Source organism: Rousettus aegyptiacus, unplaced genomic scaffold (genome assembly GCF_014176215.1).
Source record: "Rousettus aegyptiacus isolate mRouAeg1 unplaced genomic scaffold, mRouAeg1.p scaffold_m13_p_2, whole genome shotgun sequence".
Taxonomy (NCBI): domain Eukaryota; kingdom Metazoa; phylum Chordata; class Mammalia; order Chiroptera; family Pteropodidae; genus Rousettus; species Rousettus aegyptiacus.
In genome coordinates this window covers 122,091,590-122,112,298 of record NW_023416295.1, presented here as the reverse complement: position 1 = coordinate 122,112,298, position 20,709 = coordinate 122,091,590, and the positions used below count along the sequence as shown (strand labels likewise).

General features: G+C 36.8%; 1 protein-coding gene across 3 annotated transcripts in view; it reads right to left on the bottom strand.

Moving 5' to 3' along the window:
* TAFA2 (TAFA chemokine like family member 2) overlaps positions 1–20,709 on the bottom strand; it is a 422,074-nt gene that overhangs the window by 360,810 nt on the left and 40,555 nt on the right. For 2 of the 3 annotated variants that reach the window (XM_016150757.2, XM_036237812.1), the window contains one exon: positions 13,206–20,097. In XM_016150757.2, coding sequence (XP_016006243.2) covers positions 13,206–13,237 — 32 coding nt within the window. In that variant the 5' untranslated portion in view covers positions 13,238–20,097. The remainder of the gene's footprint in view (positions 1–13,205; positions 20,098–20,709) is intronic. The other variant, XM_016150754.2, reaches the window with a different exon arrangement.

Sequence of the window (20,709 nt, the reverse complement as noted above, 5' to 3'; positions counted from 1 at the left end):
CCCCAAAAAAAAAAAACTGTATTTCAGAGTCCAGTATTATCATCGCCGTAATTCTAAGATATTTTTTGTCAGGTGAATCTTACATTAAGTCATTAGCATCACACTGGGTGAGCACTTAACATGATCTCTTGAAGTAAAGAGATTTCTAGTGATACAGATAGAGTCAAGTCAAGATACACCACCTTCTGCTGAAATGTTGCCAAGACACAAAAGAAATACTGGTTTTGAAACTTGTCCAACTTGTACATCAAGTCAGCCTGAGATAGATCACTCTGCTTTTATGTTCTTCCATTTCCACATTTGCTCTACCAAAGCTATGTACTTGTTTATTACTTCTCTACAGGATTCACTAAATAGGGACCATCTAGTACTATAAATCCCAACTGCATTATGGGTTTTATCAGATAGCAGACTACCTTAGCTATTGGTCTATTATCATGGTTCTGAGAACATTTTATATCCACAATTTTTAAAACTGTTTTTTCTTCATTTTATACTTAGGCTGCTGTAGCATTTCTTGATTGATATTTTGGAACCAATAAGTGGTTTGCAACCTAGCAACATTATATTATTCACTTTGTTCTGACCCCCACACTTAAGGTGTCACATAGTCTCTTTAATTATATGTAGTATTATTGCTATTATTCTATTATTAATCACCATTATTGTTGTTTTATTATTAATCACCACCTCTCTACCAATAGCTGATTCATGCAATCTATAGTATTTAAAGAGAAAAAACAGAACAGAGAGAACAATAGCAAGGAAATCCTCCATGCGCAAATTTTGAGCTCCACTCTGCTAAAATTTTACATTACAGAACAATTCCAAATTCTGAAACATAGGCCCTGCACTTTGAAAGGAAACTACAGCTGTGACTAGAACAAACTTAGAGCAATAACAAGAAACTTGTGCTGCATGACATTTCCTTGGTCATTAATCATCAAGAAAAGTTACCCCTCAAAAAAAAAAAAAAAAAAAAAGGACAAAAATTTCACAAAATACTTTATAGGGCCACTTTTCTTCCCTTATGATGCATTATGTATTGATAATACTGAGATCAAGTAAAAATATATAAATCTATAATACTAAGAAATTCGGCACAGGCCCACAGTTATCATTTTTTAAAAATTCATGGAGGATTAGGATGATGTCAGAGTGTAAGTATATTGTCTCTCATATTTTTTTTTATATGAAACTGGAAACCTACTGAAACAAATCATCACAAAATCTGTCAAAAAGAAAAATAGTATAGATTATGTAGTAAAACCATTCTTTAAAAATGGAAAACATTTTGGACAAATTTAGTATCCTTAATTGACAAAATTATAGGTTCAGGTAACAAGACAAGGATGCTTTTTTTTCCCCTTCATCCTTCAACAAACATTTACTGAGGGACAGCAGTGTGCCGGGAAATAGGAAAAAAACAGCTGCTGCCCTCAAGAACCATATAATCTAGTGGCAAAAGCAAATATATAAGTAATTTCATTTCAAGGAGGATGCATTGATAGATATAAATTGAAGTTGTGTAAGTACCTGAAAGAGAGCCCCAACAGCTCTATCCATATAGAAGACTTTCTTGACACTTCTTGAATGATATATCCATCAAAATACCAAAAGAGAGTTTCCAAGATCATGTAACTATAATAATTCAACAGGAAAAATGAAGTGCTGCAGGCATTAATCTTGGATCCAGAGTGATTTTAAAATATTTTTTCACAACCTTCATGATGAACCAGAAAGCATGCTCAGTAACACTGTAGGCAACTAGGTTAAAATCTCTTTCAAGAAAAAGGCTGATTTCTGCCTCTTTTACTGCATATATAATACTCAATATAAACACAAAGTAGATGCTTAATACATACTATTTACACACTGAAAGCTAGATGAACATACAAAGTGTTTTCACATATAGATAGAATTAAAATGCCAGTGCCCTTGATAAGTTGAAAATATAAACAAGAAATAAATGAAACTTGGAGAAAGCCTTTGCCATAAAATTCATATACGGAGTGCAAATTCAAGTTAAGCCACCTAAAAAGCTTACTAGCCTTTAGCTGCATTCCTAACCTCTGAGAGTTTAAACTGTTTAATCATACTAATCCCTTGGGCCCTTGGATCACTGTGAAGAATAGATGAATTTACAGAATACATGAAGATTCCTAACTTAGACCGTGGCCTAATGTAGGGTACTCAGTAAATGTTAGACTCCTCTACATACATAGAAAAAAGATTTCCTAACTGAAAAAACCTTGATGAGTCTCCTCATAAATTTCCCTTTAAGACATCCTAAACTGAAAATATGCAGAAACAGTTACTCCACAACATTCCTTATCCAAATGATTTGATCTCCTTGAGAGGGGGGTGGGGTGTAGGGGCTCCATTATCAGGCATACATTTCATTCATTCATGTGCCATGGATTGTGTCCCAGACGAGTGTCTTTTAAACCTGTGTCCGTGTTTCTGCTCTAATGACCTAGTGAATGATAAGTATCCAAGACAACCTCCAGTTGTGGAAATTCACCACTTTCCAAAACAACTTTTAGTTTTTTAATTTGTTAACAAAGAAAAACAGAAAAAGAAGACTTTTGAGGGAAAATAAATGCAATCTGAAATATGTAGAGTTTGATTCCTTTGAGACACCCAGATGGAGAGACCTAATATACAGTTGGAAATTCAGACTGAAAAGTTCTTGCCAGGAACCTCATATTTGGAAATCATCAACACACGAGGCAGGCATTAGTTAAGTGATCAGAGTAGATGAGATCAACAAGGAAATGTAAGTGTGTCAATAAGAAAGACCTGCCAAGAACAGAGTACTGGGGAACATCAATATTTCAAGGAAAGGCAGAGGAAGACAGGTCAGCAAAAGAAGTTCTAAAGAAATGACCATAGAAGTAGGAAGAGAACCATGAATAAGCCTGTGGGTACTGGAGTGAAATTAGAAAAGAAGGGAATGGTCATCTAGATAAAAAGTCAGAGATATCAAATAAAATGAAGCCTAAATAAAATCCACTGGATAAAGAATTTAATTTAGCCATAAAGGAGTTCAAAAAAAAAGACAATAAAGGGTCCATCTAATATTTGAAAGCCCTTCAAATCACGCTCTCCTGGGAGCTGTCTAGTTGCACCTTCATGAAAACTCCCAATGTTAGAAATTTACCACTTTCTAAAACTCTTAATCTTTGAACAGCTGTAAATATTACAATTCTCTCATTTGAATCAAAGTTTTGTCCTTGTATGTCTGCCCACTGATACAACACTTTTCTAAATATTTGAAGGTAAATTTTCTGATATAGCACTTATCCTAATTTGAAAATATATTTGTGTATATGTACATACAGAAATACATATTTGTTTATTGTCTGTCTCTCCAATTAGATTATAAACTCCAAGGATACGCTCTGCTTTATCAAGTACCTGCGGCATGTAGCACAGTGTCTGACACATAGTAGGTGCTCCATAAATAATGACTAAGTGAATGTGTATAAACAAACAGGGTTTTAAACTCTAGAATAAATTGCTGAACAAATGTTAGCATTCCTTTCTGTCTGGATTTTTTTCTTCCTTAATTGGATCGATATTCATGTAACTTTCTAAATCAGTGTAAGAAAGCAAGATAGATTAGGTGCCTTTCAAACTCTCTTCTGAAACTTTGATTCTATGAAAAGCTGACGAAGATCATTTGTAGTAGACACATCCCATTGGGAATTCAGGAAACTTGCATTTCCGACCTAGGTCTGCCACAATTTCTGTGCCATTCAGCAAATCTGGGTATTTTCCTGGGCCTAGGGACCTCATTTATAAAATGAGACTCTTGGATTCTATATACTGCAAAGTTTTCCCCTGGTTTAAAACTACAACATTATGGGGGTGGGGTGATTATATGTAAATGCTATAACAAAATGTGTAAAGAAAAATATTTGAACTGTCTGCTCACTGCTCTGATTATATCATTTCTCCAAACTTTACATTTTCCTTCTTAGTTATTGTGTATTTACAATAAGCTCCTTTTAAACATTTTCACTTTGCCACATCCCCAGTCATTTAAAAAAGAATGCCCTGTCATCATTAACAAAGTGGCTCCTCAAATGAAATTACACTCTTGTTTGTTATGAGTTTATAATCTCATTCTTCGCAAGGGCCTCTCTTAGCCCCAGCTAGAAAGTTTTGTTCCTATTGATAATTTATAGAGCACAATCTATAATAATATTTAACCTGCTGATAATTAAGACAAATTATCAGCAATTACTATTCCATTCTATAAGCAACAACTATAATTCAGACCAAGGAAGTGAATCAAGTATACAAAGAGCATATAATATAGATTATGTATTCTGAAAATATATACATATACACACACACTGGTATTATACCTCTCGTTAAAAAAAAAAAAAAAAAAAATTCAATCTGTCCCATTCTTTTCCACCACTGAGTTCTAAAGACAGAGTTAAAAGAAAATATCATTTGGCTATAATACAGTATTCCTTCTCTGATGTTGACATCATATAAAAACATTCATAATATTCAAGAATAGAAATGTATTCATATTACCAGAACTATCTGTTGCCTATATTATTATTAGGGAAAACGACCCATTTACAGATATATAGTTTGTTTACTCAAAAAGGAATTGTCTAAATTCTTTCAATATAATTAATGTTTCCATGAAGCTTTGCCATTAATCAGAAAATTAGAAGATTGCACTGTTCAATACTTTGCTTCTAATTAGTCTTATATCGATGTTCTCCAAGTGCAACTGAGTTCTGCAAACAGGGCTGCTGCATCGGCTATTCCCACTCCGCCCTCAAGATTCCCATTTCTTACACAGCAAAGAGTCCGAGAGAGATTTTTGTAAGATAAATGTAATAGAACATTTCAGCCTGAATTTAAATTCCAGCAAAAGACACACGTTGGCTCACATGTGGTTAGGAGCTGGAGTTGTTTTGTTTTTCAATTCAAATGAATAAATATTTGAGTACATAAATTTTTCAAATTCTCTTGAATACTAGTTCTGCATCTCATTACTTAAAATTTTTTACCACATAAAATAGGAGAGTCATAGAAAGCCACTTAGGGGAAATCTGTGATATATTCAAAGAATACTATGGATGTTACAGAGTAATTTTAATGATATAATTCTAAACCTGAAGAAATAGGACATACTTAGGATGTCTAGATATAAATAATTTGAACCAAGACAATTCTCTAGCCAGCATTCTGTTAAGCAGAATGAGTCTCATTTTCTAACAAGTATGACTGAAATGCAGTACTGTATGGTTAAAACCCAACTCTGAAGGCAGGGTGTAATTCAAGACTTGTCTCCATATCTTACAAGTTGTATGCTTGATCAAGCCACTTGTTTGTAAAATAAGAACAACAATAGTACATTCCTCTGGAATTACTGTGTGGATTAAATGAGATAATTCATGCAAAGTGTTTAGCACAGTGGTTGGCGCATTGTAAATGCTCGAGTTTTTAATTTTTAAAATGTCTATAGATTGTGACAGAGAATGAAGGCCACACAGAGAAAAAGTCTCTATCCCCTCACAGTGTTCTTTTCCATAAGAGCTATGCAGGGGCACAGCCTTAGTATATAATGATATTCAGGGGGTAGCAGAGAGAAAAAGAAAATAGGGAACTCTGGGCATGCTCCCCACTTTCCTCCATTGCTCTTTCTGCTATCCTCAGCTTCTCTAGACAGAAAGAAAGATGGACTCCATGGTTTATGAGGCCAAGTTGCTACAAACTCTTTCTGCTAATATTAAAGGTGACTTTCTGCTGATATTAAAAAGAACTGAGATTCTTTTATATACATTATTGTACTCCAGGGCTCTCCTTCGTATGTTTAAAAATTCTTCCTGGGGAGCTCATCCAGTTAGAGGTTTCATGTACACTGCTATATGTACACTGACAACTCCTAAGCCTCTGTCTCTAAACTGAGGTTCCCAACTGTTCTGGCAGCAGAGACCCATGCTCCTATGAGAATCTAATGCCTGATGATCTGAGGCGGAGCTTAGACTATGATGCTAGCACTGGAGAGTGACTGCAGATACAAATGAAGCTTCGTGCTTCTGGCCCGCTCCTCTCCTTCTGGTGTGCGGCCAGGTTCCTAACTGGCCACAGACAGGTACCAGTCCACGCCCCAGGGGACTGGGAATCTCTGCTCTAAGCCATAATTGTCCTGAGCTCCAGACTTGAATTTATCATATTTAGATTGCCTCTTGGGTATCCCAAGGGCACCTCAAATTCAAAATGCTTAAAATTAAACCTACTGTCTTCATCTAGATAGACTATAGTAGTTTGGGGATCTTACTGTACAAACACCACCAGTCACCTAAGCCAGGACCTATTCTTGAGCCTTTTCCCTCCCTCTCCCACACATTCAGTTGTCAAGACCAGTTGCTTCCATCTCCCACCTCTAAACTGAGTCTTATTTTTCCCCCTCCTTCCCACTCTTTTCTTCAAACTCTTGCCATTTCTCACAAGATGCACTGAAATAGCTCTTTAGTTGGTCTTCCTGGCTTCCTATCCTGCCCCCAATATGATCTATCCTACAGCCACCAAAAGATGTTTCTAAATATTAGAGGAAGATGGGTCTCAAGAGGACTACTTGAGATGCAGCATGAACATCACATTTCAGTTGGTTCCCTTTGCCCCCAAGTCCCACTGGTGTGATGCAAAGGCACCCATGTAGATGTTGCACACTCATTGGTTTATGTAACCTTGAGCTTGGCAAACCTAAATATTTTATAAAGGCTACAAGCAGACCTTCCCTTCGCCCTAGAGGGAGACATTATTTTTATTAAGCAAATCTGTCCTGTGATTCAAAGAGAGACATTATCATCCAAGGCTGTTCACTTTTTTTAAACATCCTTAAAAAGCTATTATAGAACAAAAGGGCAGTGAGACCTATGAAGAATTGTCTCCCCGCAGATAAACCCTAAATTCAAACTAGCCTCTTGGCACTTACTGGATGTATGATTTTTACCACTCTCTACAAGAGCTTTCTCACTCAAAACTGAAGATAGCAATCATTCCTAACTCACAGCCACTTTATAGTATCAAATGAAACCATATGCATGAAAATATTTTTCTAAACAATACAGTACTATGCAAATATAGTTATTATGTATGCCTGTGGAACATACTTCATTGTTTATTATGGAAATATAAGATGAAAATCATTTAGAATTCTAGAATAAAAATTTAATATCAGTTAATAAACAATAATTAAATGTCTGATTATGTCCTAGGTTAGTTTTGGTAGTACGCAATGACCTACAGTCATCATTAACATATAGAGCGTGGAGGGATCTAAGTAATGGTGAAATCCAATTCACCAATGAGAAAACTGATGGCAAATGTTCAGTAATGCCCTTTCTGACTTTTAGTTTGGTAAAAAGCCTTGACAGAAATTTCTTATTCCTTGATAGAGTGTTTTTATAAGACCAAGCAGAAATTCTGGTTTGGTCCCAGGTGTTTTTCTCTCCTCTACAGTCTTATTTCAGTTCTTTGCCATTTTATCTTTTTGTTCCCCAAGAATCATAATGGATTTATTCTTTGTCCAACTTCTTACACCTCTCTCAAAGGCCATGAATTTCCTTTTTTTTTTTTTTTTTTTTTTTTGTATAAAAATGCTAGCTAGAACAAACTTCCCTTCTGACCTCTATTTTCTCCCTTTTACTCCATCTGGCCTCCAAATTCCTCTTACCATTCATATCCTGCAAAATGTTAACTTTCTCAATCTCTGACTGCCAGTTACTCAGTCTGTTTTTTTCTTTGATTTCACTCTAGTTTGCCATGCAATCTATCCAGTGAACTTGAAGCAGATTTCACAAAATACAAAGTGAAGTATTTAACCACAAACCTTGAATGCCATGGTAAAGATTAGATGTAATCAGCTGTTAGGAAAAGATACTAGGCAAGGGAAATCATAGCTGACCCAGTCATCCTAGAAGTATAACATGGGCTTTGACCCAAGGTAAAATTCACTAATATATAATAAGCTTGATTTTAATTCTGATTGATTTTGAAAATCAGCACGGTCCCTAAATTTTTCATAGGATTAAGTTGGGGAAGAAAACTAGTTCTATCTTTTTCAATAAGTAGCCCTAGCTCAATAACCCTATATCTTTAGTGATATAAATCTCTAAGTGTTTGGGGACTGAGGGGGGAAAAACAGGTCCATTCAATTCAAAGCCTGTCTTTTGACTCATTGAAGAGTTCAAAAAATATGTCTTATACTTCAGAGAATAAAGACATCATATTCAAGAATTTTGAGAAACTTTTTGAGCATATAGAGATGCTAATATATACAGTTTAATGTAATCTTTTAAAATGAAGGCAATGCGGAAAATTCGACTAAGTTTTTAAAGATCTAGTGGGTTGTTTTTTTTTTAATTTTAAAATACACATGAGTTTTCTTAATAATCAAATATAAGAGTTTTAATTTTGTACAACCTTCTATAGCAACAAGCATTTAAAAGCTTTACTTGACCCAGAAGGACTAAAATAAAATCAATAAATACTTGAATGCATACTATCCATACTAAGCAGCATTTAAAATTAGAATACCAATAATTTTCAATATCATTAAAGCCAAGAACAATGGTTTCACAGTTAAAAGTCTTCCTGAAGGTGAAAAAAGCAAATCTGGTTCGTGATAAATTATGAAAATGGTAATTACGTAGATAAGAATAAATGGCTTTAAATTTCCTAATGAATGAGTCAGGTCACTGACAAGAGCAATCAAAATATATTCCATATGTGATTAACGACATTTAAAATTGACATTGACAAATTACTTAATTTATATAACAGTAGAATCACAAGAATATGTAGCCTCTAAACCTCCAGGTTACAATAAATTGTGGACAGAATGGAAATATCAGTCAGCATGCTTAGCTTATTTTTTTATTGATGTTTTGCTTAGAATGTATTTTTTTAATGCTAAAATACCTGTCAGATGTAATTCAAAATAGCCTCTCCATCTCCCTCTCTCTTCCCCTCTCCCCTACCCCTTATTCTAATAAATTCCGTTTCTCACACACTCAATTAGGCAGAATAAATGATGGTGCTCCACAAACTACTTTCTTATACTTTGAAGAAATACTTTTGATAAAAAAGACTTTTTATCAATATGAACTCTTGGTCATCTGCCCATTAAATTTATTAAGTACCTATTATGTGCCAGACAATGCTAAGAACTGGGGATTGATAGAAATATGACATACATCGTGCTTCCTTACAGAGTTTAAAATGAATTCATCTCATTACTCGGCTAAGAGCAAAACTATTCTATATAATAGAAATTTCTAAGCACTTAAAAGAAATTGAGTAAGCTTTAATAGCATTACTATTACAAACTACATTTATCATACATGATTAATACATGAAAAGAAAACAATTAATACAATTTGCAAGAAAACAAATTGCTTCACTCCCTCAGACTGACATGTCTAAATCTAATTTCAGTTTATAATTAATATACCAGCATTAGAAACAAGAATTTCCAGGGAACTGACAAAAATATTTTAACTAGTGAACTGAGCTTGTAACATAAAGCCCTACTACAGTAAAGTCACAAACATAGCTATGACACTTGGCATTAGTAAAACTGGTTTAAGGGGGAAAAATGCTAATAAAATATAAAGAAGTCAAAATCCCTAAATAAGTTATTATGTCTTCAATCTTAGAGAGACCATTTTTGAAAGACATTTAGGATTAGCAGAGCAAAACAAAAGATATATTCACTTTAATGTTGTAAGCCCAAGAAATACACAAGGAAAACCATCTTTTTTCAAATCTACTCCCCCACCAACTCATACTAACTACTTAAGTAGAACAAAAATCTAGACATTATGGCCAAAATTTTGACATTTAAGTCCTAAAAGGAAGCAATTACTGTTGAAATTCCAAAAATGATTTAGAAAGTTAAAATTGACCTTGTATGAGAGAATATATCTATGTATAATACAATGCCTTAGTTATGAAATAAATTTCTTCAAACTGTAGTAATTCAAATTTGCATTAATTTGTGAAGAACAGACAATTTCTGATTAATCCTTTGCAGATAAAATATGTTCTCGAAACAGAACATTAGAAAAAAGCAAATGCTTATGTATTCTGTGCTCTGATTAAAGAAGCTTTGAGAAAAGCGTTTAGCGTCAGTTTGGGCTGCTTACTACAGGGAGAAACCTGTCAGAGGAATAAGAGTTGGAGTCCTCCAACCTTTCTGTATGCATAAAATGAATTTCAGTGATAAAAAAGCTCTCTAAAGCTTTGTAACTCAAACTGTAGTCCATGGGCCAAAAGCATTAGCTTCATCTAGGAGCATGTAAAAAATGCAGAATCCCAGGCTCTACTCCAGAGCCTCCAATTTAGCAAAATTCCCCCAGATGATTTATGTTCATATGGAAGTTTAGGAAGCACTAAACGAAAGGAATAAGGCATTACAGAACTATACAGCCCATTCTAAATATTTGCTATAAACTTAAACTGCATTCCCAGCATCTCTCCTAAACCCTACAAGATACCACCAACTTCAAGGTGAGTTCAGCGTCAACTTCACAATGAGTCAACAGGAAGAAAACTAAATACAGGTGTGAGATTGAACCACTCCTCGTTATCATTCAGCTACTACAGCTGAGCCCTTTACTGGCAACCACCCTGACTCCAGCTGCCTGTGGAGCTGGAGGATTATGGCTAAAGATGACAGAAGACAGACATATACATATCTCCCTAACTAGCTGTCCTCACCTATCCCTGTCAACAATGACACGTTCCTTAGCCTGAATATGGCCTACATAGTATTTGTTGGCATTTGTTGGCCCACATAGTATTTTAACTTTGAACTCATTACTATCATTTATAAATCTGGAACTTTTATGTTAAAAAATCTGCACACCTATGTTCTCTTCTACAAATCAGAAAATCTGGCAACACCAGACCTGTATTCTGGCATGGCAACAAGTGGAGCCAAGGCTCAGCTGCCCCACTCAGATGTGAACCAGAACCTCCACCACTCCCCATGGTCTCTCCAACATGTGAGGCTTCATGGTCATGAACAGGTGAGGCTGAGCGGCAGTTGACATTTGTCATCTTCCATTTGGTATGGTTCGCTCATTCACATGTCCGGCATGACCCTATAGGTGTTTGAATTTGTGAACCTTTTAAGAGGCTCTAGGGAGTAACATGTCACTGATCTCAAGTCATTCAGCCTATCTAAATTTATTCTTTTACATGTGTAATTCGGGAAAAGGAGCTATTGTTTGTCACCCTCAGTTTGATTATAGACCTGATGAGCTGGAATCAATCCTCTAAATTACATACCACATCACCTTAAATATATTTTTTTCTAAACAATGCATTCTAACTCAGACATTTTAACTATTTTAACTATTTCTTTTCAGAACTCTTCACAATTATAAATAAGAATTAGTAGCAAGAGTAGACATAGTACAGTACATTCTTGAACCATTCCTCCAGATTCATTTCAAAATGAGATACCCCAAGAACTTAGAGTGTTCGATAAATATTTATTGAATAAATGGACTTTCCCAAGAATTACAAATTCTCAAAATTCACACACCAGTTTTGAAGGAATGTGTTTAATTATCAACAATACTATGAAGATTATTCATTTGCTAGCCTAGTTCTATTTGAGTTGAACAAAACCATTTTATTTCAATGACTATGAAAACCAGCAATAGAGAAAAGGCATGTAACCCTAACAAGCCTAAGACTTATAGCCTATCACACCTTGTTTAATAGCATAACAGCATCATACAAACTAGGCAAAATAGCTAAACGAAAACATAAGATTTAGTCTGATTCGATTTTATGTCCCCATGTCTGTAATCTTTAGTCATCACCATAATTATTATCATCATCATCCACCCAATCTTACAAAGCTAGACAACTTTCATAGATAAGTTATTTAAAAGCATTCATGGAATATTTACTGATGTGCTAGAAACTATGTGCTAGATCCTAACTTAAAGTTATATCCTGCAATACTATTACTATACATACCATGCCATAATGCTTAGTAGGTCTGAACACAGGAAAAAAGAAAATTACATTTTTAATAGTCTTGAAAACTTGACTCAAGAATATGTTGCTGAGAACCTGAAGCACAGAGAAACAAAGTGATTTTCTTGTGTTACATGGTAATTTATTGATAGAGCTATAATAGCATCTCCAGAGCTCTGGCCACGGCACCACATTGGTTTTATAACAATTTTCAAAATTTATCTGCTAACCAAAATGCGAGCCAATGAATTTTAACCACTCAACAAATGGTATGATTAGCAAATATATCTTCAAATAGCAAAGTCTAAATTTTGACCCAATCCTGGTATATTTATGAACAAACCAACAATCTAAAAGGTGTTTTCAATAATGCTAAATAGTATCTTAGCAGAAAACTACCATAACATTTCAAGAACTAAAGCTAAAAAAAAAAAAAGAAAGAAAAGAAAAGAAAGAAAAAAGAAAAAGTAGGTTAGAAATTTTCCTTGAACTTAAAAACTTCTCAAAATGGTTTTATGGAGTATGAGATTGGAATGCCCTTTCACTCTGCCCTTGGCCTTTGAATTGCCTGACTGAAATGTAAATCATCTACTTTCTCCTTATATCTACTTTCTCCATAAAAAGAACTAAAGTTAGAGCTGTTGCAGTTAATTCAACTCAACTTTCTGAAGAAAATACAAACAAAAGCAAGACTAGGTCACTGATATGTCTGATGGCCATTCTAGAAAGGAATTTACTGAACTCTCTAGCACCAACAAATTTAAGTATGCCATTCGTCATATACCTACAAAAAGGTTAAAGAAATAATAACTATGTTTGTATGCCTTAAATGAATTTGGAACTGTCCATAAACTAATACAAGTAAAAACATAGTGTATGTTGTTTACCTCAAATGATCTTATTGGCCATTTCTGAACTCCTGACTCAACTAAACAGTCACAGATTCACTACATTGGGACATAAAGCTCTACCGTTTAAGTCGACCAAGTTTTAGAGTTGTAGAAACCTGCCCTCTCAAAGAATATACACTGTGTCTTATCACTAGGTTGAGGTTGTGTTATCAAAATTCCTATGACCACATAACTCTTTGAGTTCCCTCCTTTTGCTTACTCTAATCCATAAAGACAAAGAACACAAAGCCACGAGAAAGACTGGAAGAAATAACACACCTTGCTTTTCTCACACAGATGGTCTTTTTCATAACAGAGCAGGAGAGAGCAAGCACCTTTCCTTCCTCCAATATTTAAGTATAATTCTCATTAGAATCTCCAAGAAGGACACTGAAAAAGAAAAACTGAGCCAAAATCAAATAGAACCATGCAGTTTTTACATATAATTTTGAATGATGGGTATTTTTGTACCAGAAAGAAACTGTCCATCTCCTCATAGCCTAGGCCACTCCGGCTTTACAACTTTAAATCCAAAGCACAAATATACTTTTCCAAAAATCTTCTGTCATAGTACTTACTATGGATACCTTCATAAATGTGCTTATAAAGAGCTGCCTAATCTGTCACGGAAAGCCAAAGTGTTACTCTGTTATTAAACTCAACAGAAAGCTCCATATGCAACAACAGGAGGCCATAGGCAATTAACACCGTAAATTGAAAGGTTTAGAATTTTTGCATGACCTTTAAAGGTCAACACAATTGCCCATTCACATGCATGCAATTATACAGTGACTGGTTTGTAGCAGGGAAAAAAAAAAAAGAATATTTAGTAAAACAAACCTTGCATTCATCAAAAACTACCTTTCACTTTCCAGGCTTTATATGAAGAGTTAGCTTTACATAGCACAAGAAGTTAAAACAGCAAAGGAGACTTGTTTGGCTACTTTTCCCCATTTTGTCAAAATTTAGCCTACCCCATTCAGACTACCACCATACTTGATAAGAATGCAACATTATCACATTATCTAATCTTGGTAAAGAGTTCTAAAGATCTACTTTATAAAAGAAGCAATATAAATATAAATTTAATCGAATGACTGCCTTTGTGCTATTGCCAGGAGAAAAGAAGCGATACCTTCACTAATTGGCCATTCAAGGGAAGTCATAAAACATAGTTACTATGGAGTAATTTAGGAGACTGAGGGAAGTGATTAAAAGGCCTTATATCTAATAAAAGCATACTATAAGGTCTGATTCCTTAGTTATCTCTTATACCCCATATGGATCACCGTAAACAAAATGGAATGTTCTCCTTATAGCTAATATATTCATTTTTCATCTGAATCCCAAATAACCTGAAAGTCATATTTTCCAATGGTCAGAAAAATCAATTGCCTAAATAGGCCAGATTTTCACTAATTCCAGTGACTAGTTTGTCTATCATTTTGGCATAGTTGAAATCTGACATATACAGGTGGTATACACATTGGAAGTGGGTGGATTTTGGAGCTCTAACATGATTTTGGAGTATAATATAAATGTTTCTGGAAAATTTGTAGATGCCATTTATAAGCCAGAACTAGTATGCTCTAAATGCATGGTTTATGTTTTGACAGTGGAAGTGCACATTTAATAATGACAGCATATAGTCAGGGTTTAAAATGTATTGAAATTCCCAGTCATAGTGTCAATAAACATATCTCGAAATGCCCCTACAGAGAACACTGATTTTCTTTTGCATTTGTAGCCTAATATCTCCAAAATAAAAACTAAAGAGAAAAATATATTGCATGTAACAGTGGCTCCAACTCAATTATAAACCTTGTTAAACCATAAATACAGTTAGACTGTAGGTCAAATCATGTAAAATAGTGAAAAACTATGTACTTAAGAATGTAGACAGTTTTCAAAGTTGTTCTTGCTTCCTTAAATACAAAACCGGTATTTTACATAGGTGCCATTAAAAGCATTTGTATGTATATATGCATGTGAATATATATGTATAAATACAGAGATTGGATAGGTATTAGAGAAATGTATTTAAGTAGTACTTTTCATGTTCCAATAAGTCTAATTATTCTTAAAACTTGTCAATAAGTAGAAGACAAAAATTGTTATAGTTCATTGACAAGGGCATTGAGTCACTGCACCAAATGAATAAAATCAGACTTTCTAAAAATGACCCAATAAATCAGTGGTCAATGACAACTAAAAAACAAAAATTAACTTCTAGGTCTCTGTTTGCTAGGCCTACATTTCCATCTCCGTTCCAGACTGTGCTCCAAAACTAAAGTAAAACTGTTCTCTAAAAAAATGTATGGTAACTCATTGTAAAATTATTCTTCCTCTTCCAGTGGTATAATTCAATGTGCTCCAAGTACTGTAGTTCAAAATAAAGTTAACCAAAGAATTTTTTAACAAAATGACAAACTAATAGTATTACATGACATTAAAATAATCAGTGCTTCATAAGAAAAATTTATCATGTGAAATACTGTGCAAGTATATGAACCAAATATGAGGTTAATTCAGCTGGTTTGGGCTTCGTATCCAGCGGCATCTGTGTTAATACATTTCTTCTTTGTTTTGATAGAGCCCTACTAATAGGTTGATGAATTACATTTGTAAATGTCAGGCATAGATCAAAGGGGACTATGTTAGTTGCTTATTTTACTTTAATTTAGTTTTTTACCAAGAAAACAAAACTGCATTGCACAGTAGTTTCTTATTTTTACTTGAAGCTTTAATGAACAAAACAGCTGCAGAATAATGTGACTTAATGAGGCATCCCTAATAAAATACTGGAGAAGTAAAAGCAGGGGCAATGAACTGTTTGCACTCTGGTTGTTTCATCTTCTCAAATAGATTAGAAATAACTGATGACACTTTGGAACATTCCTCGTTTCAGACATGCATTAAAGAGGCAAATATTCATCAGTTTGTAGCCACAGCTGAACTTAGGCAAAATCTGACAGTACCTTTTATTGGGGCCCATGATAAGAAATGCCTGAAAAATGCTAAAGAGGCATATCTTACTCTACCTGTATAGAGTAATCCATAATCTGCAGTTAGTAATAAATCAACCCTAAAATGCACTTTCAACATTTAAATGTTCAAAAATATTGTAAAAGGATTGTTAGAACACTATATTGAAAAAAAAGAATACTATATTGAAGATATTGGATGTAGGACCATAAAAATTTTCTGATAATATGCAAAATAATTTTTATAAACTGTTCTTTTACACTCAAAGTTTCATCACTTTATATTTTAAAAGAAAAGTGGCCATGTCTAAACACAGACCTTTTTACACCTGTGTCATCACATTTTATAACTTGGTGGTTAGTAAATACTATAATGCAGTATCTAAACAATATGTATCTTTTCTGACACAGATCCATGGAAATCTCAATGAATCCTCATTCTCCAATTTGTCATTGTTAAAATAGCTAATATTTTTCAGAGTTAAAATCACAAACTCAGATACTTTCAATTCCTCTTTAGCACAACTTGTAGCATTACAGGTGTTTGCTTTAATATCAAGGTTTCTGGTTCTTCTTTAAGAGACATATAACATAGCACTATATATCAAAACGTAAGTTTGAGTAAACTAAACTACAAAATTTTATTAAAGGCAAGAACTAAGATTTTAATCTTTAAAAAATGCTTAATAAAGAGCAACACACTAAAACTGTGTTCTGCCTCTTAGAAGAGTCACAGTGCCTAAGCACTCAGTTGGCAGGGTACTGCTCTCATAGTATTATATCTTTAAATAATACAACCCCATTTTTTTCATTGAAAATGAAGAAAGTCAAAAACAAGCTTCAGTGTGGTTTACTGATGGCCTTTCAATGGCTACTGATGGCTCTAAAAATTACACTCTAAAGAGGTCACATGCAAACAATTGACCCAGGATGAGATCCAGAACAGAATAAAGTAGGAAAAGAAAATTAAATGTGCCTGATCATTTTTAAGGCTCTTAGGTGCCAAATCTGAAATTGTAAAAGATTCAGCAGTCAGAGAGTACAAGTGGAAACATAGAAAGGCTGAAGTAAATACAAATAATCTTAATAGTCTTGTTTTCAAAGCCTTTAGAAGTGTTTTCAATCTCCTTTGCTAGTTTTGCTATTTCACACTTTAAACAGACATCTTAAATTAATTACTCAACTGTCTTAACTTACATTGCCTAATAGAGCAGTTTTAATGTGTTAATGGATAACAGTCTGAACGTTGATGTCTCAAACAATCTAGTTGGGAAGACAGAAACCAGATAATTATTATTCAGTCAATAGTCATTGAAACTCAGCTCCTGTCCTGAGTGAAGGACGCCTATATGCTGACTGCTTTGGGGTACTTTTAAGAGTAAAGGTTCCACAGAGGTTTGTTTTTGTTTAAAAATAAATACATTTAAAAAAAAAAAACTAAATTCTGCAAAATTCGAGAGGGGATTTAACATTCACAAAATGAAAATATTTTTTCTGTCTTATTGCCACAAGCCAAACTCCCCTAGCACAAGGTGAAGAGAGGCCAACTAATCACTGCCATAACTACACATTTGATTCCAAAAGCTTCGGGGAATTGTTTATCAATCGATCTGGAAAGGGAATACTGAGAGGGAAAGCATCGCCTCTTCCTGGGGGCTCTTCAAGCTCCCATAGTTCGTCCTTTTCAAGTGGAGACTACACAGAGCTCAGCCTGCAATTCTAAGAGAAATAGGGCAACGGATCTCAAACTTTCCTTTGCAAAAGCAGTATCTGGAAATAACACGTTCCCCACTGGCAAGTGAGGATCGGTAGCCTGAAGAAAACACCTCTTGGTAGGAACCTGGCCTTTTGGAACAGAATGGGGGAAGGGACAGCAAAGCAGTGGGGCAGAAAAACCGTATACTATTAGCAAGATTTGGGAGGCATCTGTCCAAAAAGAAATGAAAAACCATTAGTTTCTCGAAGCTGTTCTTTCTCTAAATGCTGTCCTAAAGCTGTCCCGTAGTATCCTTTATTAAAGCTTTATTTCATTCGGTAATAAAGCGTCCGTTCCCAAATCCAAATAAACCTCTAAATAGGTGAGGCTCCAGAACTTATCAAGATGATTCTTTACGAAGATAAAGAAGTATAGAAATCAATAGCCTGATCGAAATGCCCACGGTCTGCAGACAGGCCCGAGAATTAACTAATCAGAAGTGGACAGAAAGTAGGGATTTCAGAAATGCGACCTAACATCTCATTGATCCTTCCTTGAACGCGACCCTGAACTCCTAATTAGGAGTCCAAAATGGTTCCCAGCCGGGACGGGTTTGGTTGAGGGATCTAATTAAAACCCACTTTAATCCTCGGCCAGGTCGCTTATAATGTTGGGACAAATAGGGCAGAAAAGAGAAGGAAGGCGCAGCTCTCGGAACCTCCTTCGTGTGCTCAGATCCCCTCTCGGCGTCCCTCTACCCCCGCCCCTACCCTGACCTCCCGCGAGGGAGACGCAGGCTGCCCAACCAGCATCTGCGCTCACCTCTCGCTTTTCCCGGGCGAGCCCCTTACAGCCCCCAACACCAAGGAGGGGAGGCCGTCCCCGCCCCGGGCCCTCCAGCTGCCGCGCGAGTCCCCAGCACAGGCGGGTCGCGGGGGGCGCGGCTCGCACCTACCTGCAGCCCCGCTTCCTGGTGGCGGCAACACCTAGCGATGCTCCTGCAGCTTCCGCGGGCCTGCGCCAGCCTTATCGCTCTTGCATTGCTTCCCAGATGCCAATCCGCCGTCCCGGTTCAGGGGCATAGGGAACCGAAGTCTGGTGGTGTGTGCTCGTGGAGGGCGTGTGAGCGAGGTCCTAAGCGTGCGTGTGCGCGCGCGCTTGTGTTTCCTCCTCCGATGGCAAAGAGGGTTCAGGAATCTCTTGACATCTAAACTGGAATCCCCTTAAAGTGGGTAAAAGATGGAGCGCGCGAGCCTCGTCTTTTTTCCCCTCTTCTTCGTTCCACAGTATCGAAGTAATGAAAAGATTTGTTTACTGAGCACAATCCAAAGTCCCGCAGCTAGACCAGCGTCCGCGGTCGCCCGCTGTCCTCGCCGGATGCGCGCGGTGCGCTCAGCTCCCGGGACTGCAAGAATCAAAGCGGTCTTGCAGCAATTACCGCGCTTATTCCATCTCTGATTTGTTTGCTTTCAACGACGAGTACAGACTTTTCCTCTCGCCTCACGCCGTCTCTCCTGCTCACACACACTCACACATCCTCCGTTGCCTGTCTCCCGCCCTCCCCTGTGTTCTCTGGGGAAAGGCAATTGGACGGAACAATTCACCTTCACGAAAGCAGCCTTTGCCACGTACTTCACCAGTTCCCTGGCTCTCGCAGGTCCTGGGTCTCCAATGTGGACGAGTTGCTGGGGAGATTCGCGGCAGGATGGAGGAAAGGCTCTGAGCTCGGCTATCCTCCTCCCTTAAGACGCCCGAGTTCCTCGGTTCAGGTGCCCGTGTTCCCGCTTTTAGCAGATAGGTCCCAGGTGATGCCCTCTCGCAGACTTTGAGCCGAGTCCAATTAGCAGCAACTCCTGGCCAGCTGCAGCCCCTCAATCCCGCCTAGAAGCGCTGCGGGCAGAGCCCCACGCGGCCCAACCGCTGACCCTCTCGGCATCGTGGGCTGGAAGAAAGGGAAAATTCGCCGTTGTCTCCCTCTCCCCAGTACGCTGGCACCGTCAGCACTGAGAAAGTGTAAGTTCCAACATCCAACACAAGCGAGCAGGTGTTGCCTGTGTCACTTCGTTAAAGGCGGGAGGGGAGAAGAGAAGGGGCCGGGGAGGGAGCCGATGGCGGGGGAAAATCCAGACCACCAGAAGATTTAAAAAAAAAGTAACCGGTTTAGTAAAGCCTCCTCTCCGTCTCCCACCCTAAGCGCCGTACTGTCTAAAGACACTGGTGGTATCTTTTAGAAAGTCACCGTAAAGGGCAGAACCCCCTGTTCCACCCAGACCAGTTATTTCACCCAGCCTGGCTAACCAGGGGGTACAGAGTGACTGGCCTCCCTGTATAGTGCAAGGAGAACGCAGGGAGAGGATAGATCCCAACACTCGAGGTTGAGTTAAGCAGTAAAATGGGATGGCAGGACCATGCGGCGTTGCCTTTCTCCGTCTCTCTCCCAACAGCCACTTCTGATAGCATCCGCAGCTGCTGCTGAGAGCAAACTGCGGTCCTGCAGAAAAAAAGACAGTAAAAAATGAGAGGGAGGCAATTGGTATAAAAGCTGGACTATGTCTCCCTCTAGAGGGAGAACCGGGTTGGAAAGCTTTACTGGCTGTTAGGATTCCAATCTCTCCACAAAGAAAAAAACGTTATCTGGTTTCAGAGAATTTTGCATTTTTACGAGTTCCAACCTCTAATGGATTGAGAGAGACGATTTGCACTGCGGCCCTATGTAACCAGAGTCTTCGCTAAAGGAAACTTGTACTCTTTAAAGAAATTGAATAGCAAGACCCTGGAAGGTCATGTTCTTACAGATTTGGTCAAACTAGCTGTTAGTTTAAGCAATATTATGCATATGAGCTCAAAAGAAAGGTCTTCTACAGCTCACTTTGATCAAGTTTGGTGATGAGCAAAGCCTTAATCTAGTGATTAGAAAATTGTGCAAAAATGGATAAGTATTAATAATAGATTTAAGAAAGGAAAGGAACGTCTGAAGCAAACAGGGTATTGATTTAGGAAATCTTACAGGTGCCTTGTAGCTAAGGATATCTCAAAGATCCTGCTTTGGAGCTGATATCCATACCTCTTATTCAACTAGACTAGTAATCATCAGGATGACTAA